The sequence below is a fragment of the Petaurus breviceps genome, unplaced genomic scaffold (assembly GCF_028583685.1).
Source record: "Petaurus breviceps papuanus isolate PSGF00001 unplaced genomic scaffold, PetGlider_PUasm1.0 140, whole genome shotgun sequence".
Lineage (NCBI taxonomy): Eukaryota > Metazoa > Chordata > Mammalia > Diprotodontia > Petauridae > Petaurus > Petaurus breviceps.
In genome coordinates, this window is record NW_027185698.1 from 43,011,086 (window position 1) to 43,029,246 (window position 18,161).

Consider the following 18,161-nt stretch of genomic DNA (forward strand, 5'->3'; position numbering starts at 1 on the left):
CACCCATTCTGATTCTTGACACTCCCTTCCTCAGTGAGATTCTGCTCTGTTATTTCTGATTTGCTGTGGAAGGGTTATAAGGGAAAGCTTCCTCAAGGAGGGTAGCATTTTAAATGGATCATAAAGGATGAACAGAATCACAGGACTGGACTATCATCTGGGCCCATCCCCTCTTTTTAAAGATGAGTTAAATGAAGGCCCAGAAAAGGAAAAGGCCTGGTTTGAAGTCAGACAAGTGGTTGTGCCAGGATTCCTGCCCAAGTCTTCATATTTTAAAGTCAGTACTTTTTCCAGTAAACCAAAGCTATGTGGTGGATATGGAATAGGTCGGGATGGGACAGGATGAGACAGGATGGGAGTATCAGCTCATTCAGGCTGGAGGGAACAGTGTGAGTGAAAGGATCAGGTAGAGAAGCCTAGTGCACATAAGGGGGATGAGTGGTAGTTCACCCCCACTCCTCACTCTTCTGGACTTATTTTTGTTTTCTTCTGTATGTTTAAAAAATATTTTATTGATTTTTTTTTCATATGTATCACTACCCAATAACCCCAAAGCCCCGCCACCTGCAAGAAAAAAATCCTACTTTGTAACTAATAAGCATCATTATACACAAACAAATCAACACATTGGGCATGTGAACCACCAGCCCCACAAACAGGTTTCCTTCTCAGAACCAAAGAGGGAGGCTTGGCAGAGAATGTGACAGAAGCATTCCTACAACAGAACATCTGTCCCGGAGAGAACCCAAGTATGGGTTGCAGAGGGTCCTGAGAGGGTGAGGAGGTCAGAAATAGCCCACAAAAAAGCTGAGACTGCCTGAAGCTGGGGGGCTCACTTCAAGTGAGACTCACTTCAATCACTACCCTCAAGAAAACTGACAGCGTTTGGCAGTGATGCAAAGCAGATGATCCAGGACTCCTTAGCCAACGCCCTTTATTCCTTTATCCCTGCCAATCCCCATTCTGACTTTCTATGCCCTCCTTTTTCTCTGACAGCCCTTGAATGTTCTGGAGACCAGGCTTCATGGGAGGTCAATTGGCTGCCTTCACTGTGTATCCAAATCCCCCAGGGCTGGAGTCTAGCTCCCAGGGGGCTGTGGACAGAACAAAGTAGGTGGCATTTTAAGACCTCAGGATGCAAGGCCGAGCTCCACTCAGGGTTGACACAAGGTACTCCTCTCTCTGCTCTGCTGCCCTGGTAGCTGTGTTTCTCTGGAGTCTCTTGTAAAGTTTTTCCTGGCTTTCCTCCAACATTTTCCAGTGGCGTTCTTCGAAAGGAGTCTGGGAAAGGGAAAGACAAGACCATCATTGGATGAAACATCACCCAAGGACGAAACTCAAGTTACCCTGCAGATCCCAGGGAATATTCCCTGCATACTGGAGTTTTCATGGTCTTAGGTCATGTCCTCTGCTGACCCAGAGCAAGATTTGACCAGAACAACATCTTGGCTCAATAGATCTAGTTTTAAAGTTCCTTCCAAGACTCGACTTACATACCATATATATAGCCAACTTGGGGCTTGGACCAGCTGACTATGAGGTCCATTCCAGCTCAAAATCTATGACTCCATGATTTTCATCTATAAAAGAGGGATAATTATGTTGATACAACCCTTTGGGCTTCTGAAAGGTATCTTTTTTTGGGAGGGGCAGGGGTGAGGTTCTGGATCTCCCTTATCTCACCTAGGCTGGAAGTACAGTGACCTTACCACTAATCAGCACAGAAGCTTTTAGCAGCTCTCTTTCCAATCTGGACCAGTTTGCGCCTCCTTAGGCAGCCTGTACCCTCTACTCTATATCTCTGCCACCTCCCAGGAACCACCATATTAGTGTCATACTTTATACCACTGTGGCTCTGAACTCACAAGATCAGGCAATCCCACAAGCTTTAGCCTACCCATAGTAAGTGTATATATACCACCATGCCCATCCCCAAAAGATGCTTTATGAGTTTGGCCTTCAAGAACCACTACTGAGCCTAAAGAGGCTAGGGCACAGTATCCGCTCCCTGTTCTGTACCCTGCAGTGTAGAGGTTTGTCCAGGGAACAGTTCTGAGTCACGTATGGCTGGAAGCAGAGCCCAGAGCTCCCATGTGGATCCTCTGGAACTAGGAAAGGTGAATCTGAGCATGTCCCTGGGCCGGTCCCCAGGCTGGTTGGTCCCCATAGGCCCCTTCACCCTTTTCACACTAGCCTCCAAGTGCTGAAGAAACACACTTTTTAGAGCAAAGCCATGTTTGGAAGCCAGGTTTCCTGCATTTGTCTGGCTCAGTGCACAGGCCCATCGCTCCTGAGAGGTACTCACCTTGGGCCTGAGCCATGGTTCTAGCTCTGGCTTGGCCTTCTGGGGTCCTGTCTTCAGTCTTTCCTCCTGCTGTTGCCGCTGCTCCATTATCACCTGGATTTTCTTTTTCAGCTCTAAATTGCGCTCATCTTGACTGACAACTTTTGGTGTGTGGAATTTGAGCCTTTTTCTTTCCTCAGTCCTGGACAAAAAGAAACAGATAAAATAGCAAAGACAAATGAAATGGGAAGAATTGCTATTGAGGGCAATACCTATCTGTTTATTTATGGACAGGCCTGGTGACTTTGTTCTCTTGGGAACTCCCTGGCCCTCTGCAGATGGCCATCTTCTCAGCAAGTTAGAGAGCTGCCCTGGCCATTCAGAGATTTAGTGACCTACATAGCATCACACACAGCCAGTGTGTGTTGAAAACAGAACCTGAGCCCAGGTGTTTTTCACCTTCTATTTGCTATACCACATGGCTTCTCTTATAATTTATAAATATCATTACTATTATTAAAATAAGAAACACATTTCTATAGCATTATTTTAAAGTCTGCAGATTACTTTCCTCATCTATAAGTAGAATTATGCAGATGAGGAAACTGAGACTCAGAGAGGTCAGGTCTTTCTCCAAGGGTCATATAGGGAAGGTATGGTAGAGCCAGGACTCCAGCTCAGGTCTTCTGACCCCTGGTCCAATGCTTTTCCCCCTATTCCATGTCACCTTTCAAAAAACAGATTTAGTCCCTGACTTTGGTGAACTTACATCCTAAGCTAGGGAAGGGAAAAAACATGGCAGCTGGGACATGGGAGACATTGTAATCCTCGAGATTGAAGAGCTGTACCTGTCATTGATAGGATGCAGTGATTTAAGCTGGATAGAGGTACTAATATCTCATAATCACTCCCAATACCCCCAAGATATTAAAGAGATCAGAGTATTGATTTATGGCAAGAATTAAATGGGCTGAAAAATTCGGGTTGGGTAGGACCAAAAAGAATACTGATGCTGGTGAGTTCATGGATGGGATGATCAAGTGAAGCAATCTTCCCTCGACTTCATAGAACCTTTTATGTTTAATAACCCTAGGAAGACCTGAGTTCAAATCCAGTCTCAGATACTTCTTAGCTGGGTGACCCTGGGCAAATCACTTAACCTCTTTGTCTCAGTTTCCTCATCTGTAATATGGAGATAATTTAGCACCTACCTCCCAAAGCTGTCATGAGGATTGAGTGAAATAATATTTGTAAAAGTACTTAGAATAAAGTTGGGTACATAGTAGGTGCTTAATAAATGCTTATTCCCTTGCCCTTACACTTTCTGAGTGAGAATCAGTATGGTTAATAATAATTATCTGCTCACCTTTATTTATAGCACTTTAAGCTTTGCAAAGCTTACATTATCTTCACAACAACTTTGGTAGCTAGGTATTATTCTTTCCCTTGCTTTTATAGCTGAGGAAACTAAGGAAGTGAGATGACTGGCCCAGGGACACACAGCTGGAGAGAAACCCAGGTCTTTTGAATGTGAGATATCAGTGCTCTTAGAGGAGGCTTCACGGAGGAAGACAGCCTCAATTTTGGCTACCTTGGCCCTTGTCTGAGAAAAGGGAATACTGGACTCCAGGGATGAATTGGTAATCTCATCACTGGAGCCTCTGACCTGGAGTCAAGCCCAGTCCAGTTCCATTTTTCCTCCAGTTGTGATTCTTGTCCACATCTTTTTGTTAATCTTTCACTGACTGCCCAGGGGCCCTCCTCTTTTGTCTTTCAATATTTTGTGAATCCTGACAGAGCTCTCTGGAAGGCGGTTTTCTCCCCCTCTGGCTACATGACAGGCCCACACCCTTTCCTATCCCTATGCATCCTTAATAATTGTTTCTTGCACCACTTAAAAGTATTGAAGCCTTTTGCTCTTTTTAATGCCACAGACATTTACTGATAAGATGCCCCACTTCATCATTCATCAGAATCTTAACTTGTAAACAAAGAATCATAAGATCTTTTTTTTCCCCTTGAAGAGTAATGGAAATGTTGTCACCTGACTGAAGGTTGAGGATTGTTTGGTTGCAAGCAAAACAGGTTAAAAAAAAATCACAGAGCCACAGACTTAAGAGTTGAAAGTGACCTTGGAGGTCACTGAATCTTATCTTCTCACTTTACAGATGAGGAAACTGAGGCAGGTGAGGTTAAGTGACTTACCCAGGGTCACACGGCTAGTATGAATTTGAGGTAGGATTTGAACTCAGGTCTTCCTAACTCTAATTCAGCACTCTATATACTCTGCTTCTATCCACACAGATTGCCACTCATAGTATCTAACCTTTCTACCAAAAGAAGGGAGAGGTATGCTTCATCATCTGTCCTCTAGCAACAATATTGGTCACTGCTTTTAATCAGATTCCAGCTGTCTTTCAGTTTTAATTCAAATTTCTATAGTCATATTTCTTAAGAGCTTAAAATTGCTAACATTTATATAGCACTTCCTATGAGCCAGGCACTGTGCTAGACACGTTATTATCTCATTTGATTCTCACAATTGCTATTATTATTATCCCCATTTTACAGATAAGGAAACAGGCAAATAGAGGTTAAGTGACTTGCCCAGGGCCACACAGCCAGTAAATGTCTGAGGCTGAATTTGAAGTCAGGTAGTCCTGACTCCAGATCTAGAGCTCTGTCCATTGCTTCTCATCAGTCTTTTAGCTGGTTGGTCCCCTTGTCACTGAGACTAGAGACCATGCCCTTTCAGCTCTGGAACGCCTACGTTGGAGTCCTTGCTAACCTGACTGGTCTCCAGTGGCTCATTATATAGCTTAGCTGGCTCCAGCTTCATTTGACTCTCCAGCCATCTTTTCAACAGCCACTTTGTGGTGCATTTCTTTTATGATTAGTGACTTGGAGCATTTTGGGTTTTTTTAGATGGTTGTTGAGAGTTTTCAATTTTTCTTCTGAAAACAGCTTATGCCTGTTGATCACTTATCTTTGGGACAATCTATTTGTTTTTACACACATCAGCCTCCTTACAACTGTTGGGCTTCTTTCCATTATCCCTTGATTCCGTGTAATCAGAACTCTTCTGAGATGATGTTGTTCCACAAGGTACAATCACAGAGCATCACTGATGGACCTTTGTGGTGGTGAAGGATCAAGGAAAGGACTGAACAATTAACAAAGGAACCATGGAGCAAGTTTTATTGGAACCCAATCCCTTTCATCTACAGGGATATGATTGGGGCTATCTCTAGACATCTATCCTTGATAAAACGTTCAGAATCTTTGTAATAAGAAGCTAATTAATCTACCAAATTCCGAGAAGAGAGAGCAGAATTAGAAGCCATAAAAACTTTTAGAAAGAGTCAGAGGTTAGTCCTGAGTGGAAAGGACACGATAGACTTACACAAGATTCGAGTTCCGCCCCATTTCTGCAAAGTAATAAGGGAAAAAGCATTTATGTAGAACTGACTACATGCTAGGCACTGTGTTAAGGGTTTTTTACAAGTAGTATCTCATTTGATCCTCATAACAATCCTGTGAAGCAGGTGCTCTTATTATCCCCATTTGAAGAAACTGAGGCAGACAGAAGTTAAATAACTTGCCCAGGGTCATGCAGCTATTAAGTATCTGAGGCTGAATTTGAACTCAGGTCTTCCTGACTCTAGGCTAGGAACTCTTTCTAGTGCACCATCTAGCTGCCTGTGGGAATGATAACTACATAGGAATATGGGATTCATGATACCTACATCATTTGCATCTTGGGATTGTTGTGAAGTTCAAATGAAATAATGTAGGCAAAATTCTTTGCAGCCTTTAAAGCACTGTATAAATTACAGCTATTGCTTGCTAATTCAATTAATTAATTAGTTAATTAATTCACTAATTTCTCTGGTCTCTTCTGGCCCTGACATGCTACATTCTCTGTTCTCTTCTAGCTCTAAATAAACTTTCTCTTCTAAGTCCTAAGGGCCTTTCCAGCTTTGACATTCTGAGTTCTAAGTTCCAAGGGAAGAAACTTCCAGCCCTGAATTGTACAGTTCTTGACATGTTCCAATTTAAAGGATCAGGGTTAGAATTGTTCTTCTGGGGAAGTGAAGCCAATTTCACTGTCCTATAGAGTGACTCTGGCAGTCCCATTTTAAAGCCTCATCAAGCAGGAAACTGATAGGCCTTTTATTTCTGGGGTTAAATCATGTGCTTATAACTAATGCTATGGCCACACAGCAAAGCCATAGTTTTGTGACTGCCTGCCTGTAAAAGTCCTTACTGTATATAACTTGTTTATTTGGGAACAAAATGAAACTCTTGGTGATGCTGCCTAAGAGCATTTGCTTAAGAAACCTAGTCATCACCCTTAGGCTGACTGGGGCTGACCTTTAATAGATGCTGATTTGCTGACATGTGCAAGGTGGGTAGAATTACTTGTTGGGCACAATATTGTCTCCTAAACAGAAGCTTAGGGACTGGTACCTTAATTCCTGTCATAACAAAGTCACTTTCCAGCCTTTTTTCTGTCTCTTGGGGTGGTGGATGGTGTTGATGACAGGATATCTCTGATACTGAACTTGGAGACAGAGAAAGCCTGTTTTTAAACACCCCTACAGGAATGCCACTGGCCTGTTGGCTTTGTAAGAACACTAGATTGGAACACCTTTTGGGGTTGGGGGGGAGGGCGGTGGGTTTTAGCTGATACTACATGCTGCAGTCCAACTGGACCACTTGTGATCCTTGGGGCATGCCCCCAGTTGTCCTGGCTCCCTTGGCATCTTTACCTACACTGTACTCCCTGCCCCCAAGAATTCCATTAGCTAAATTCTAGTTTAGCCCTCAAATCTAGCTTGAGACCCTTTCTAAAGTCTTCCTCTAATGTGTCACCATAAAGTGGAGAGAACCCTGGACTCTCAAAGGCTGAGGGAGTGGCTATAAGTTTCCAGGGGCTCAGATAAGTTTCCAGTAGCTCTCCACACAGAAGGATGGATGGGTTTTTGTTTGTTTGTTTTGACCTCAAAAAGTCATAAAGATGGTCTACTATGATATGAAGGGGTGGAATCTGCACTGAGGGAAGGCACACCCAGATGGGATTACAGATGATTGAAGGACTGAAATAAATTCTAATCAGGTCTCAGGGAAATATTTTAACAACACTAATGAGACACTGGACAGGGAAGTGCTTTATAAATTAGCAACATTTATGTTTGAATAGGGTCTCCTACAGTTATGACTATTGCTAGATAAGCTTCTCCTTTGATCACACAGAGCCTTATGTTTTACATCTCTCTGGTGCACCTACCATCTAATACTATATATTATAGCTATCTGTGTCTAGATCTTAGGCAGTCAGTCAATCAACATTTATTAAGCACCTACTATGTGCCAAGTACCATGTAAGTGCCAGTGATAAAAAAAGAGGCAAAAAATGGTCCCTGCCCTCAAGGGTTTTACAATCTAACAGAGGAGACACCAAGCAAACAAATAGGTACAAACAAGCCATTGTAAGGGTTATGGGATTTAAAGATCTCCCATGCCCCATGGACGTGCTGACATAGCAGAGCAAGAGAAAGTGAAAAGTCGAGCTAACGGTCCTGCAGTTGGCAGTTGGCGGCAGTTGCCTTTTTTTTTTTTTTGAGTTAGGACTCCTGCTGAGGACTGCCGGGGGCCAGAGCTGCTGGGAGCGCTCTTCCAGGACACTGGGTGGTTGCTGTGAGCGGGGAGAGGAGGACCTTTGCCTGAGGTAGCCTGTTCTGTTTTAAAGGCTTGAAAATGTGGGTGCTTTCTACTTTATCTACCTGTGCCAATGTCATAACTACTCTGATGGCTTTCACTTTCTGGTTTTGGGACTCAGTCTTTTGGTATCTTAATAAATTTTCTAGTTTATTTCCCCAAATGGCAAACCTGATGTATTTTGTGATGGATAATTATATCAGCATATTTATAATCTCTATAGGCATTGTGAATATGGCATTACTGATACAGCCATATACACAAGATAAATAGGAAATAAGAGAGGGAAGGCACTAGAATTAAGAGGCTGGGAAAGACTTCTTGTAAGAAGGTCAGGTTTCAGCTGGGACTTAAAGAAAGCCAGGGAGACCAGCAGGCAGAGATGAGGAGGGAGAGCATTCCAGCATGGGAGACAGCCAGTGAAAAACATCTGGAATTGTGAGATGGGGTGTCTTGTTAGTGGAACAGCCAGGACCACAATGCTCCTGGAGTGAAGCATACATGATGGGGAGTAAGGAGTTAAGAAGACTAGAAAGACAGGAGGAGACTAAGCTATGAAGGATTTGGAATTTCAAACAGAAGAATTTGTATTTGACCTCAGAGATGCTACGAAGCCACTGGAGATCAATGAGTAAGGGCTGACATGATCAGATCTGGGTTTTAGGAAAATCACTTTGGTGGCTGAATGGAGGATGGACTGGAGTGGGGAGAGACTTGAGGTAAGCTGAGCCACCCTTGGCTATTGTAGTCGCCTAGCAGGGAGGTGATGGGAGCCTGTACTGGGGTGGGCACAGTGTCAGAGAAAGAAGGGTCCGTCCGCATCCCTTTGCTAGACTGTCAATTCCAAGGAGACGGGGGCCACATCCTCCACATCTTATCTAAACTTGGAATCCCAAATGTTTCTAAAATGAATGACTGAGTGATGCTGAGTCCCCTCCCTATTCTCTTTTTATTATCCTCTGGATGCACTCTCATTTATCAATGGCCTTCCTAAAAGGTAGTGCCCAGAATTGGAAATGGTGGTTCAAGATATGGTCTGACAAGTGGGACTGTTGTGTCCCCTTGCTCTTGATGTTAGAGATGGTCAGTTATGTAACCTAAGATCTTGGCTTTTTTGGCTGCTACATTATAGTGTTAATTGTCTTGAGCTTGTGGTCACCTAAGGTCCCCACTTCCCCCCCCCCCCAAATCACCCCTCACCAATCTGCCTCATGGGCACTGCTGTATTCGCCTACTGGGTACTGACTTTAACGCTGCGGCTCTCCCACAGGCTTCTCGGCACAAAGCAATCTGTTCAGCCTTTTCCAGAAGCTTATTCATCTTAGCTTGCTTTTCCTGGATGATCTGGTCCCGCTTATCTTCTTCATCTCGTTTCTGCTGTTGCTTCAGCAATAGCAGCCGTTCCCGAAGTTCTACCAAGGACATTTCCCCAATGAGGCCATGACCAGCATCCTAGAAAGAGAAAGCAATGGAATAATTAGAATGGAGATGTCCCACTGCAAGATGGTAGAGGTTGAATTTTTTTCCAATGGCATAAAACATATGATCATTTAAAAAAAAACTGTGTATGAGACACTGGGATGCCTCCTGAAACTAACTGAAATATCACTGTCATTCAGATATCATGGTGAGAAGGCCCTCTTTCCTTTATGGGAATCACAGACATATAACATTTCACAGAACTTTAGAGAACCAACAACAATCCCCTCATTTTACAGAGGTGTAAACTGAGGGCCACAAAGCTTAAATGACTTGCCCAAGGTCACGTCATGACTTGCGAGTATGACTGGCTAAGTGGGAAGAGTGCCCGACTTGGAGTCAAGGAGATCAGGACTTGAATTCCACTTCCAACACATTTACTAGTTTTGTTTCCATGAGCAAATTATTTCCCCTTTCTTAGCTTCAGTTTTCTTACCTGAAAAAATGGGGATCATAATTCTCATATTTCCCACTTCACAAGGTTGTGAGGAAAGTAGCCAGGTCAAAAGAATTGTGACTTCCTTTGAAAGAGTAATGATTTCACCTGTGTGGATACTCTCTTCATGTTCACTGGCAGGTAGTTTTATGAGTATCTTTGGTTAAACCAATTCCTCTTCTGGGGGCCAATCAGAGATGGTGATGAGCTTTGCCACACTTAGCTAGGCTGGTCCTCTGAAAGAACACACAGTCAATTGCCAAGTTCATACTTCAACCTTTCCAAGCTTGAAGCAAAGATCTGCCAGAGGTTACACTTTGCTGGTAAAGTGTTTGGGAACTTGGCTGTCTCTACACTGTGATAGTGTAGGGTCACAGATTTAGAGCTGGAAGGGACCTTGGAGATTTTACAGATGAGGAAACTGAGGCTCAGAGAGTATAGCTGACTTGCTCAAGGTCATACAAGCTAGAAGACCTGGGACCCAAAACCAGGTCCTCTGACTCCAGATCAAGTGCTCTTTCTGCTGGACCTTGCTGCCTCTTTGGAGGAGGGATTTAGTGGAGGACTGTGTGAGTTGTCATTGGTGTCTGGGAGAGGACTAGAATCTGGTCTCTTGAATCTCAGTTAAGTCCTCTTTCACCATATTATAGTTCTAATATATATGTAAAATGCCCTTATACCTTAACCCGAAATTCTCTTGGCCATCTTTGAATGACAAATCATCAAGTATGGAGAAGTGTTAACCTGAGGCAAAGGATGGATTTTGTTGTTGTTATTGTTGCTACTTATTAGAGATCATCTTTACTGGAGAGGGAGAGAGGGAGTGTGGTCTCTCAGGGTCAGTAACTTTGATGATAGACAGTAGGGAGGCATAGCTTCCAGATCCCTGGAAGGAGGACCCAGCCTGGCTGAAACCATATTCCTCACCCCACCCTGCCCAGATTTCTGCCCCCAGGGAGAAAAGAATAAATAGCTTCCTTTACTTCTTGTCTCTTCCTCTTCTCCCTCAAACTAACAACTTCCTCCAGGGGACATTAGAACATTTGTGCAAACTCTGTCTGAGGGGCAGATGTGAATCCCAGGGAAAAGGAAAAACGTGAGTAGCCAAGGCCAAGGGTGGGTACAAGCTCCCTGTTTGGGCTATTGGGTGCTGGGTGGTTTGCAGGGCTCCAACAGGAGGCTTAGAGGTGTTGACCTCACCATTGCCTTGTTCTTCATGGGGCAATAGCAGCGGTTTCACGATGCAAGCATCCATCTAGGTCCTCTGTTTGGCTGAGGTCTGTATCTTTCTGGACTGTATCTTGTGCTGTGCCTTGTGCATTTTACCGGGTTTCTCAGGCTCAGGCAACACCAGCTGGTCGATGAGGACGATGTTATATGTTTAATCTTTCATTTGGCCAGCTCTTGGATGGTCCTTTCAGTCTCTACAGGGACTGGAACTCAACAATACACATGCAAATGTTTGGATCCTTGAACTGCCTCTATGACAAGCAGCATCTCCTTTAGTTTGGAGGCCAGCTGATCAACATTCAGATGACTTTTGGCAGCTATTGGAGAATACTTTGGAAAGGAGAAAAGCCTGGAATAGGGAGATCATTTGGGGATGATAAATTGTTATAGTCCAATGTGAACTGGTATAAATAAAGAGAAGGGGATAGATGCCAGAGGAATTGTGGCAGTACAACTGACAAGACTTGGCAACCAATTGCCTATGGGGAGTAAGGGAGAATAGAGAGCCAAGGACGACTTGGGGGTTTCAAGCCTGGCTAACCAGAAAGAGTGATGTCATCAACAAGAAATAGTGGAATTGAGAGGAAAAGATGACTTCTATGTTGAACAAGTTGAATTTGAGATGCCCACAGCTGAAAATGTCTAATAGGTAATTAGTGATCAGTTAGTGATGCAGGACTGTTGCTTAGGAGAGAGACTAGAACTGGATATAAAGATCTGAAAATCATTTACATGGAGACAATTGAACTCACAGGGGCCCATGAGGTCACCAAGACAGAGTACAAACAGAGAAAAGGGGTCAGGATTGACCCTTGGGGCACAACCACAGTTAGTGAATATGACATGGATGGTGGTCCATCAAAAGAGACTAAGAAAGAACAGCCAGAAAGTTAAGAGAAAAACCAGGGGGAAGCAATACCATGACAATACAGAAAGGAGAGAACATCCAGAAGGAGAGGGTTGTTGGTAGTATCAAATACTATGGGGAGGTGGTGTTCTAATGTAGTTTGTCTGGAAAAGATCTGGGGTTCCTAGTGAGCTACAAGGCCAATAGTAGTCAGCAAAATAATAGGACAGTACAAATGCAATCTTAGGCTTTATTAAGAGAAACATAGAGTCAGGGAAGTAAGAATTCCATTGTTTTCTATCCTGGTCAGAGCACATCAATTGAAGAAATTGGGGATGAATAGTCAAAGTAGAGAAGACTTTGAGGGGCCTTGGGATTTGTTTTGTAGTAGTTGAATAAGTTGCTTATGAAAGAAGGATAAGATTTTTTTCCTTCACCCTGGAGGGTACAACCAGGAGCAATGCTTGGAAGTCACAAAGAGACAAATTTTGGCTTCATGTATGGAAAAACTTCCTAACAATTGGAGTTAACCCAAAATGAATTCCACTGGAAGTTACTGGGTTGCCCCTGTCACTGGAGGTCTTCAAGAAAAGTTTCATTGACTTTGGAGATTATTGTTTGGATATGATTGGACTAGATGGCATATAAGGTCCCTTAAAACTAAGTTTCAGACATCCTCTCTGACCAATCCAAAACACATAACCATCGAAATCCCTGCTTCAAACTCACTTCCAGAATATCCCCCTTCTCACTTTCTATTCTTACTCCAATTGGTAATTGAAACACTTTCTCACTGCAATTGCTGACTCGTTCCACCAATTGACCATCCCTTAGTACGTTTTCTGGTTCTTAAATATCTCTTCTCTCCAACCCCATCTTGTGGAATTGCAGACAATATACCTCCCCTTGCAGCCTCCCAAATGTATCCTCTTCTAATTCACTCTTGGGCTCTCACAATTAATCCTCTCAGCCAGCACAAATGTTAGTCCTCTGTCCTTTTTTCCAGTCTCTAAAACACCTGTGAGGATGCTTCCTGATGCTCTTAAGTAGGCTCTAGGAATAGTGGGTAGCTCTGGATCCCCAACCCCAGGTGCACAGCTATTCTTCCTGCCCAGAATTACTCTTTTTTATTTCAAATACTTTATTAACTTTTGGTTTACATCATTCATTTCTGCCAGATTTTGAGTGACAGATTTTTTCCTCATTTTTCCCCTACCCACTGCCCCAAAATAGCAGTCCCACAGGATATCCCCTCCTCCAACCTGCTCTCTCCCATATCTTCTCTCATATCCCCTTCGACTTTTCCAGTAGGGCATGGTGGATCTCTGCCCCAGTGCCTGTATATTTTATTTCCTAATTACATGTAAGAGAGTATTGATAATAGTATATATATATATATATATATGTGTATATTTTAAACATTTGATTTTAAAACTTTGAATTTCAGATTCATTCCCTTCCTCCCTTGTCACCCACCCTTACTGGGAAGATAAGGAATTCAATATAGGTTGTACATGTGTAGCCATGCAAAACATTACCATAGTAGATATATTGTAAAAGACTGACTATATTTCCCTCCTATCCCACCTCCCACTTGTTCTATTCTCTACTTTGATTCTGTCCCTTTTCAAAAGTGGTTGCTTTCAACTTCCCTCCCCCCCAGCCTGCCCTCCCTTCAATCATCCCCCCTCTCATCCCCTTCTCCCCTACTCTTCTGTAGGGTGAGATACCCTATTTAGTGTGTATGTCATTCCCTCCCTGAGCCAAATTCAATGAGGATAAGGTTTTGCCTTTTTGCCTTCCTGTTCTTCCCCTCCATTGTAACTATTTCCCTTGCCTCTTCTATATGAGAGAGTTTACCCCATTCTGTCTCTCCCCATCTCCTCTCATTATATTCCTCTCACCTCTTAATTTCACCTTTTAAGTATCATCCCTTCATAGCAAATTGGTCCTGTGCCCTCTATCTATGTATACCTGTAAACACACATTCACATATGTATTTATATGCCCATATACCCTCCTGTACAGACATATATATATATATATATATATATATATATTTCTATTCCCTTCAACTATTTTCATACTGAGAAAAGTTTCATCAGTTATAATTATCATTTTTCCATGTAGGAATGTTAATAGTTCAACTGTGATAAGTTCCTTATGATTTCTTTTCCTTGTTTACCTTCTCATGCTTCTTGTATCTGAATGTCAAATTTTCTATTCAACTCTGGTTTTTTCATCAAGAATACTTGAAACTCCTCTATTCCACTGAATGACCATATTTTCTCCTGAAACATAATACTCAGTTTTGCTTGGTAGGTGATTCTTGGTTTTAATCCCAGCTCCTTTGACCTCTGGAATATCATATTCCAAGCCCTTTGATCCCTCAGTGTAGAAGCTGCCAGATCCTGTGTTATCCTGATTGTGTTTCCACAATATTCAAATTGTTTCTTCCTGGCTGCTTGTAATATTCTCTCCTTGATCTGGGAATTTCAGAACCTGGCTGTAATATTCCTATGAGTTTTTTGGGGGGGATCTTTTCCAGGAGGTGATCAGTGGATTCTTTCAACCTCTATTTTGCCCTCTGGTTCTAAAACATCATGGCAATTTTCCTTGAGAATTTCTTGGAGGATGATTTCTAGATTCTTTCTTTGATCACGGCTTTCAGGTAGTCCAATAATTTTTAAATTATCTCTCCTGGATCTATTTTCCAGCTCAGTGGCTTTTCCAGTGAGATATTTCACATTGCTTTCTATTCTTTCATTTGTTTGGATCTGTTTAACAGCACCTTTATTTCTCATAAAGTCATTAGCTTCCATTTGCTCCAATCTAATTCTGAAGCAATGATTCTCCTCATTGAGCTTTTGAGATTCTTTTTCCATCTGGCAAATTTGGCTTTTTAAGGCACTCTTCTCCTCATTGCCTTTTTGAGCCTCTTTTGCCATTTGAGTTAGTCAATTTTTTAAGGCGGTATTTTCCTCATTCAGGCTGTTGACTCTCATTTCATAATTTTCTTGCATTGTTCTCATTTCTCTTCCCAATTTTTCCTCCACTTCTCTTATTTGCTTCTTAAGGTCCTCTATGGCCTATAATCAGCTTGTATTTTCCTTTGAAGCTTTTGGTGCAGGAGTTCTGACTTCACTGTCTTCCTCCTGTTCCATGCTTTGGTCCTTTTTGTCACCAAAATTGGAGTGTACAGTTGGGGTACCCTGTTTATTTTGCTTCCTTTGCCTGCTCATGTCACCCCTCAGTCACTGACAGGGGAGCTTCATACCAAATGCTTGGGTTTTCTCAGCTGCTGAAGGTATTAGTTGGGTGCCCTCTCTGAAGCCTCCATACACTCTGGCAAGCTGGTCACACACCCCAGGACCTCCTCCCTAGACTGCAATCCAGATCCAAGCAGGTTAAAGCAAGAGCATTTACCCCTCAGACTGGTGGCTTGGTCCCCCTACACTCTGCAGGCCAGGAGCTGAAGCTGCCATGTGGCAGTAGCTTTTCAGCTATGGCTCCTCAGCGGCTTCTCACCCTGGGGGCAAAAGCCTACGCACTTCCAACTACTGGATCCCAAAGTCCACACTGCACTGACCTTTCCCTTTGTCCTTAGCATCTATGGGTTGATAATTCTGGAAACCGCCACAGCTGCTGGTGATCTGGAGTCCCTCCAGTTGGTGGTTGGTCAGGCCCGCCCTGGGGCTAAAACCTTGGGCTTGTGTGGGGCTGGGCTGGGCTCCCAGAGCACTGTGCTGGCCAGTTCCTGCCAGCTTGCCAGGCTGTCCTCAGCAGGAGGTTAGCTTCTCTGTGTCATTTTGTGGGTTCTGTAGCTCCAAAGTTTGTTCAGAGTCCCATTTTTACATGAATTGTGGGAGGTGGAAGCTGAAGCCTCATGGAAGTCCTGTTTCTACTCTGCCATCTTGACTCCACTCCCAGAATTACTCTTAACATTCTGAATCTCTTACATCTACTCTGATACTATCAGATTTTTTGGGGAAGCAGATAAACCAGGTTCCTGACCAGGCCAAGTCAGCTTTTGTAGGAGAGCCATTTCAAGGTGATCCCTTTCTGCATGCCCCATGCATAACACTCAGAAAATAAGTCAGAAACCTCCCTTCTAAGAATCTTTCCTAAGGAACTGATATGATGCAGAAAGGTTCAAGATCAGGAGAGCATCCATCACTGAGACTACATAGACACTGGGGAAACTAAGTCAAGATTTGAACAATCAGGATATTCTTTAAAGGATCAAACTGGCTTCAAGAATGGTATGTTTGGAGCTGGAGCTTTATGCTCCAGAAAAAACAAACCATACAAAGAAAAACAGACAAAGCAAAGGAATTGCTGAGTGGGGGATGCAAGAGCACAAGCCTTTGGGTTAAATTGTGCTACCCTGCTTACGTAGAGGGGCCAGTAGAGGAGCAGGTACTGAGTGCCTACATTGGAGAACAGCCTTCTCTGCTGTTGGTTCATTAGGCTGTTCCCTCATTAGTGTTCTGGCTGTCTTAGCCTATGGAAATAGCCACACTTGCTTTGCCTCCCTGTGCATGGTTTTTATTTTAAAGGGTATCAGAGAAAGGTCTAGTCTTCCATCTTATTGGCCATAGAACTGTATCAGCCAAACCATTTGGTGGCTAGATTTTAGTTATTATAGTCTTTGTGAAGTCAAGGGCTGTATTGCTTTACATCTCTATACAGCAAGCATTTAGTGTATGGTGAAGTGAATTAAATTTTGTACTGGAAACAGCAAGACATCATTTTCTATGTTTTTGGTGATTTCTTTTTGTTTCTTAGTTATTTCCTTGCTTTTTAAAGTAAAATTTCCTTCTGAAAAACAAAAACTCTTGTCTGTTTTGCTGAATTAGGGGGAAAGAGGATTTACCCCTCTTGGAAAATACAGGTAGGCTATTAGTACATGCTTCCTGGTCTGACTTGGTGGCAACTGCAACCAACCATCTCAGGTCCAGAGTCAAGGAAGAACTGCCAAAATCAATCAGTCAATAAGCATTTTTTTTATAACTTTGAATATATTTATTAAAAAAATTTTTTTAGTTTATTTTTAGTTTTCAACATTCACTTCCATAAGTTGTTTTTTTTTAGATTTTTCTTTTGCTTTTTGGAAGGGGGAAGGCAGGGCAATTGGGGATAAGTGAATTGCCCAAGGTCACACAGCTAGTTTTGTGTTAGGTGTCTGAGGCCAGATTTGAACTGAGGTTCTCTTGACTCCAGGGCTGGTGCTCTATTCACTGCACCACCTAGTGGCCCCCACTTCCATAAGTTTTAAATTTCTACCCCTTCCCTCCCATCCTCCCTCCCCAAGATGCATGCAATCTGATATAGGCTCTACATATACATTGCTATTAAAAATATCAGAAGGAATGTTTTATGGTACCACTTTAAGTTTGAATTTTGAATCCAGTCTACTTTTGTATGAAACCTTCAATGTACTTCACAATCTATCCAAACTGGACAATTAGCTGTTCCCTGAAAATTTTCTGTCCTTTCTTGTCTCCATAGATTCAAGCAGGCCATACCCCATGCATGGAACACATTCCATCCTCATCTCCAAATGGGAAATATTTATCTCCCTTTAAGGCCTCTCTACCTCAGATATCACCTCCTCCATCAAACTCTCCTGGATTCCCCCAAGCTAAAGACCAACGAGTGGTTTCCTCTCATTCAAATTCTGCTGGAGCACTTTGTCTGAATCTTTTCTTTCACCTTATAATGTTCTATTTATTTGTATATATGTGTGTTTATTTACATACATATGTATACATTTATACATATGTACATATATATGTATATATATGTTTTATATACATGTTCCCACACCCTTCCATAGAAATTCCTTGGGGACAGGAACTCTATTATTTTTTATCTTTTTATCCTGTCTTGCACAGTAGAAAAACTTAATAAATATTTGTTGAATTAAATGGAATTAATCTTCATTGTTTGTTTGTTTTGTTTTTGCTTTTTTGGAGGGCAACTGGGGTTAAGTGACTTGCCCAAGGTATAATGGTAATGGACTATAAAGATCCCCCTGTATTGGCTTGGGTTTTGGTTTGATTGTGTTAAAACCCAGAACTTATGAATCCCACTTGTGGGATGGACTTGTTGACATGAAAAGAGAGGGCTGAACTGGGAGAAGTTGGTGACGTAAATTTAGG

General features: G+C 42.6%; 1 protein-coding gene across 1 annotated transcript in view; it reads right to left on the reverse strand.

The window, feature by feature from the left end:
- Positions 1-278: 278 nt before the first annotated feature.
- The window catches only part of CFAP99 (cilia and flagella associated protein 99), a 172,609-nt gene continuing 154,726 nt past the window's right edge, over positions 279-18,161 (reverse strand). The window contains exons 14-17 of the mRNA XM_069073304.1: positions 9,252-9,457; positions 2,306-2,486; positions 1,130-1,281; positions 279-375 (exon numbers count right to left, since the gene is read on the reverse strand). Of these exons, the coding sequence (XP_068929405.1) occupies positions 279-375; positions 1,130-1,281; positions 2,306-2,486; positions 9,252-9,457 (636 nt within the window). The remainder of the gene's footprint in view (positions 376-1,129; positions 1,282-2,305; positions 2,487-9,251; positions 9,458-18,161) is intronic.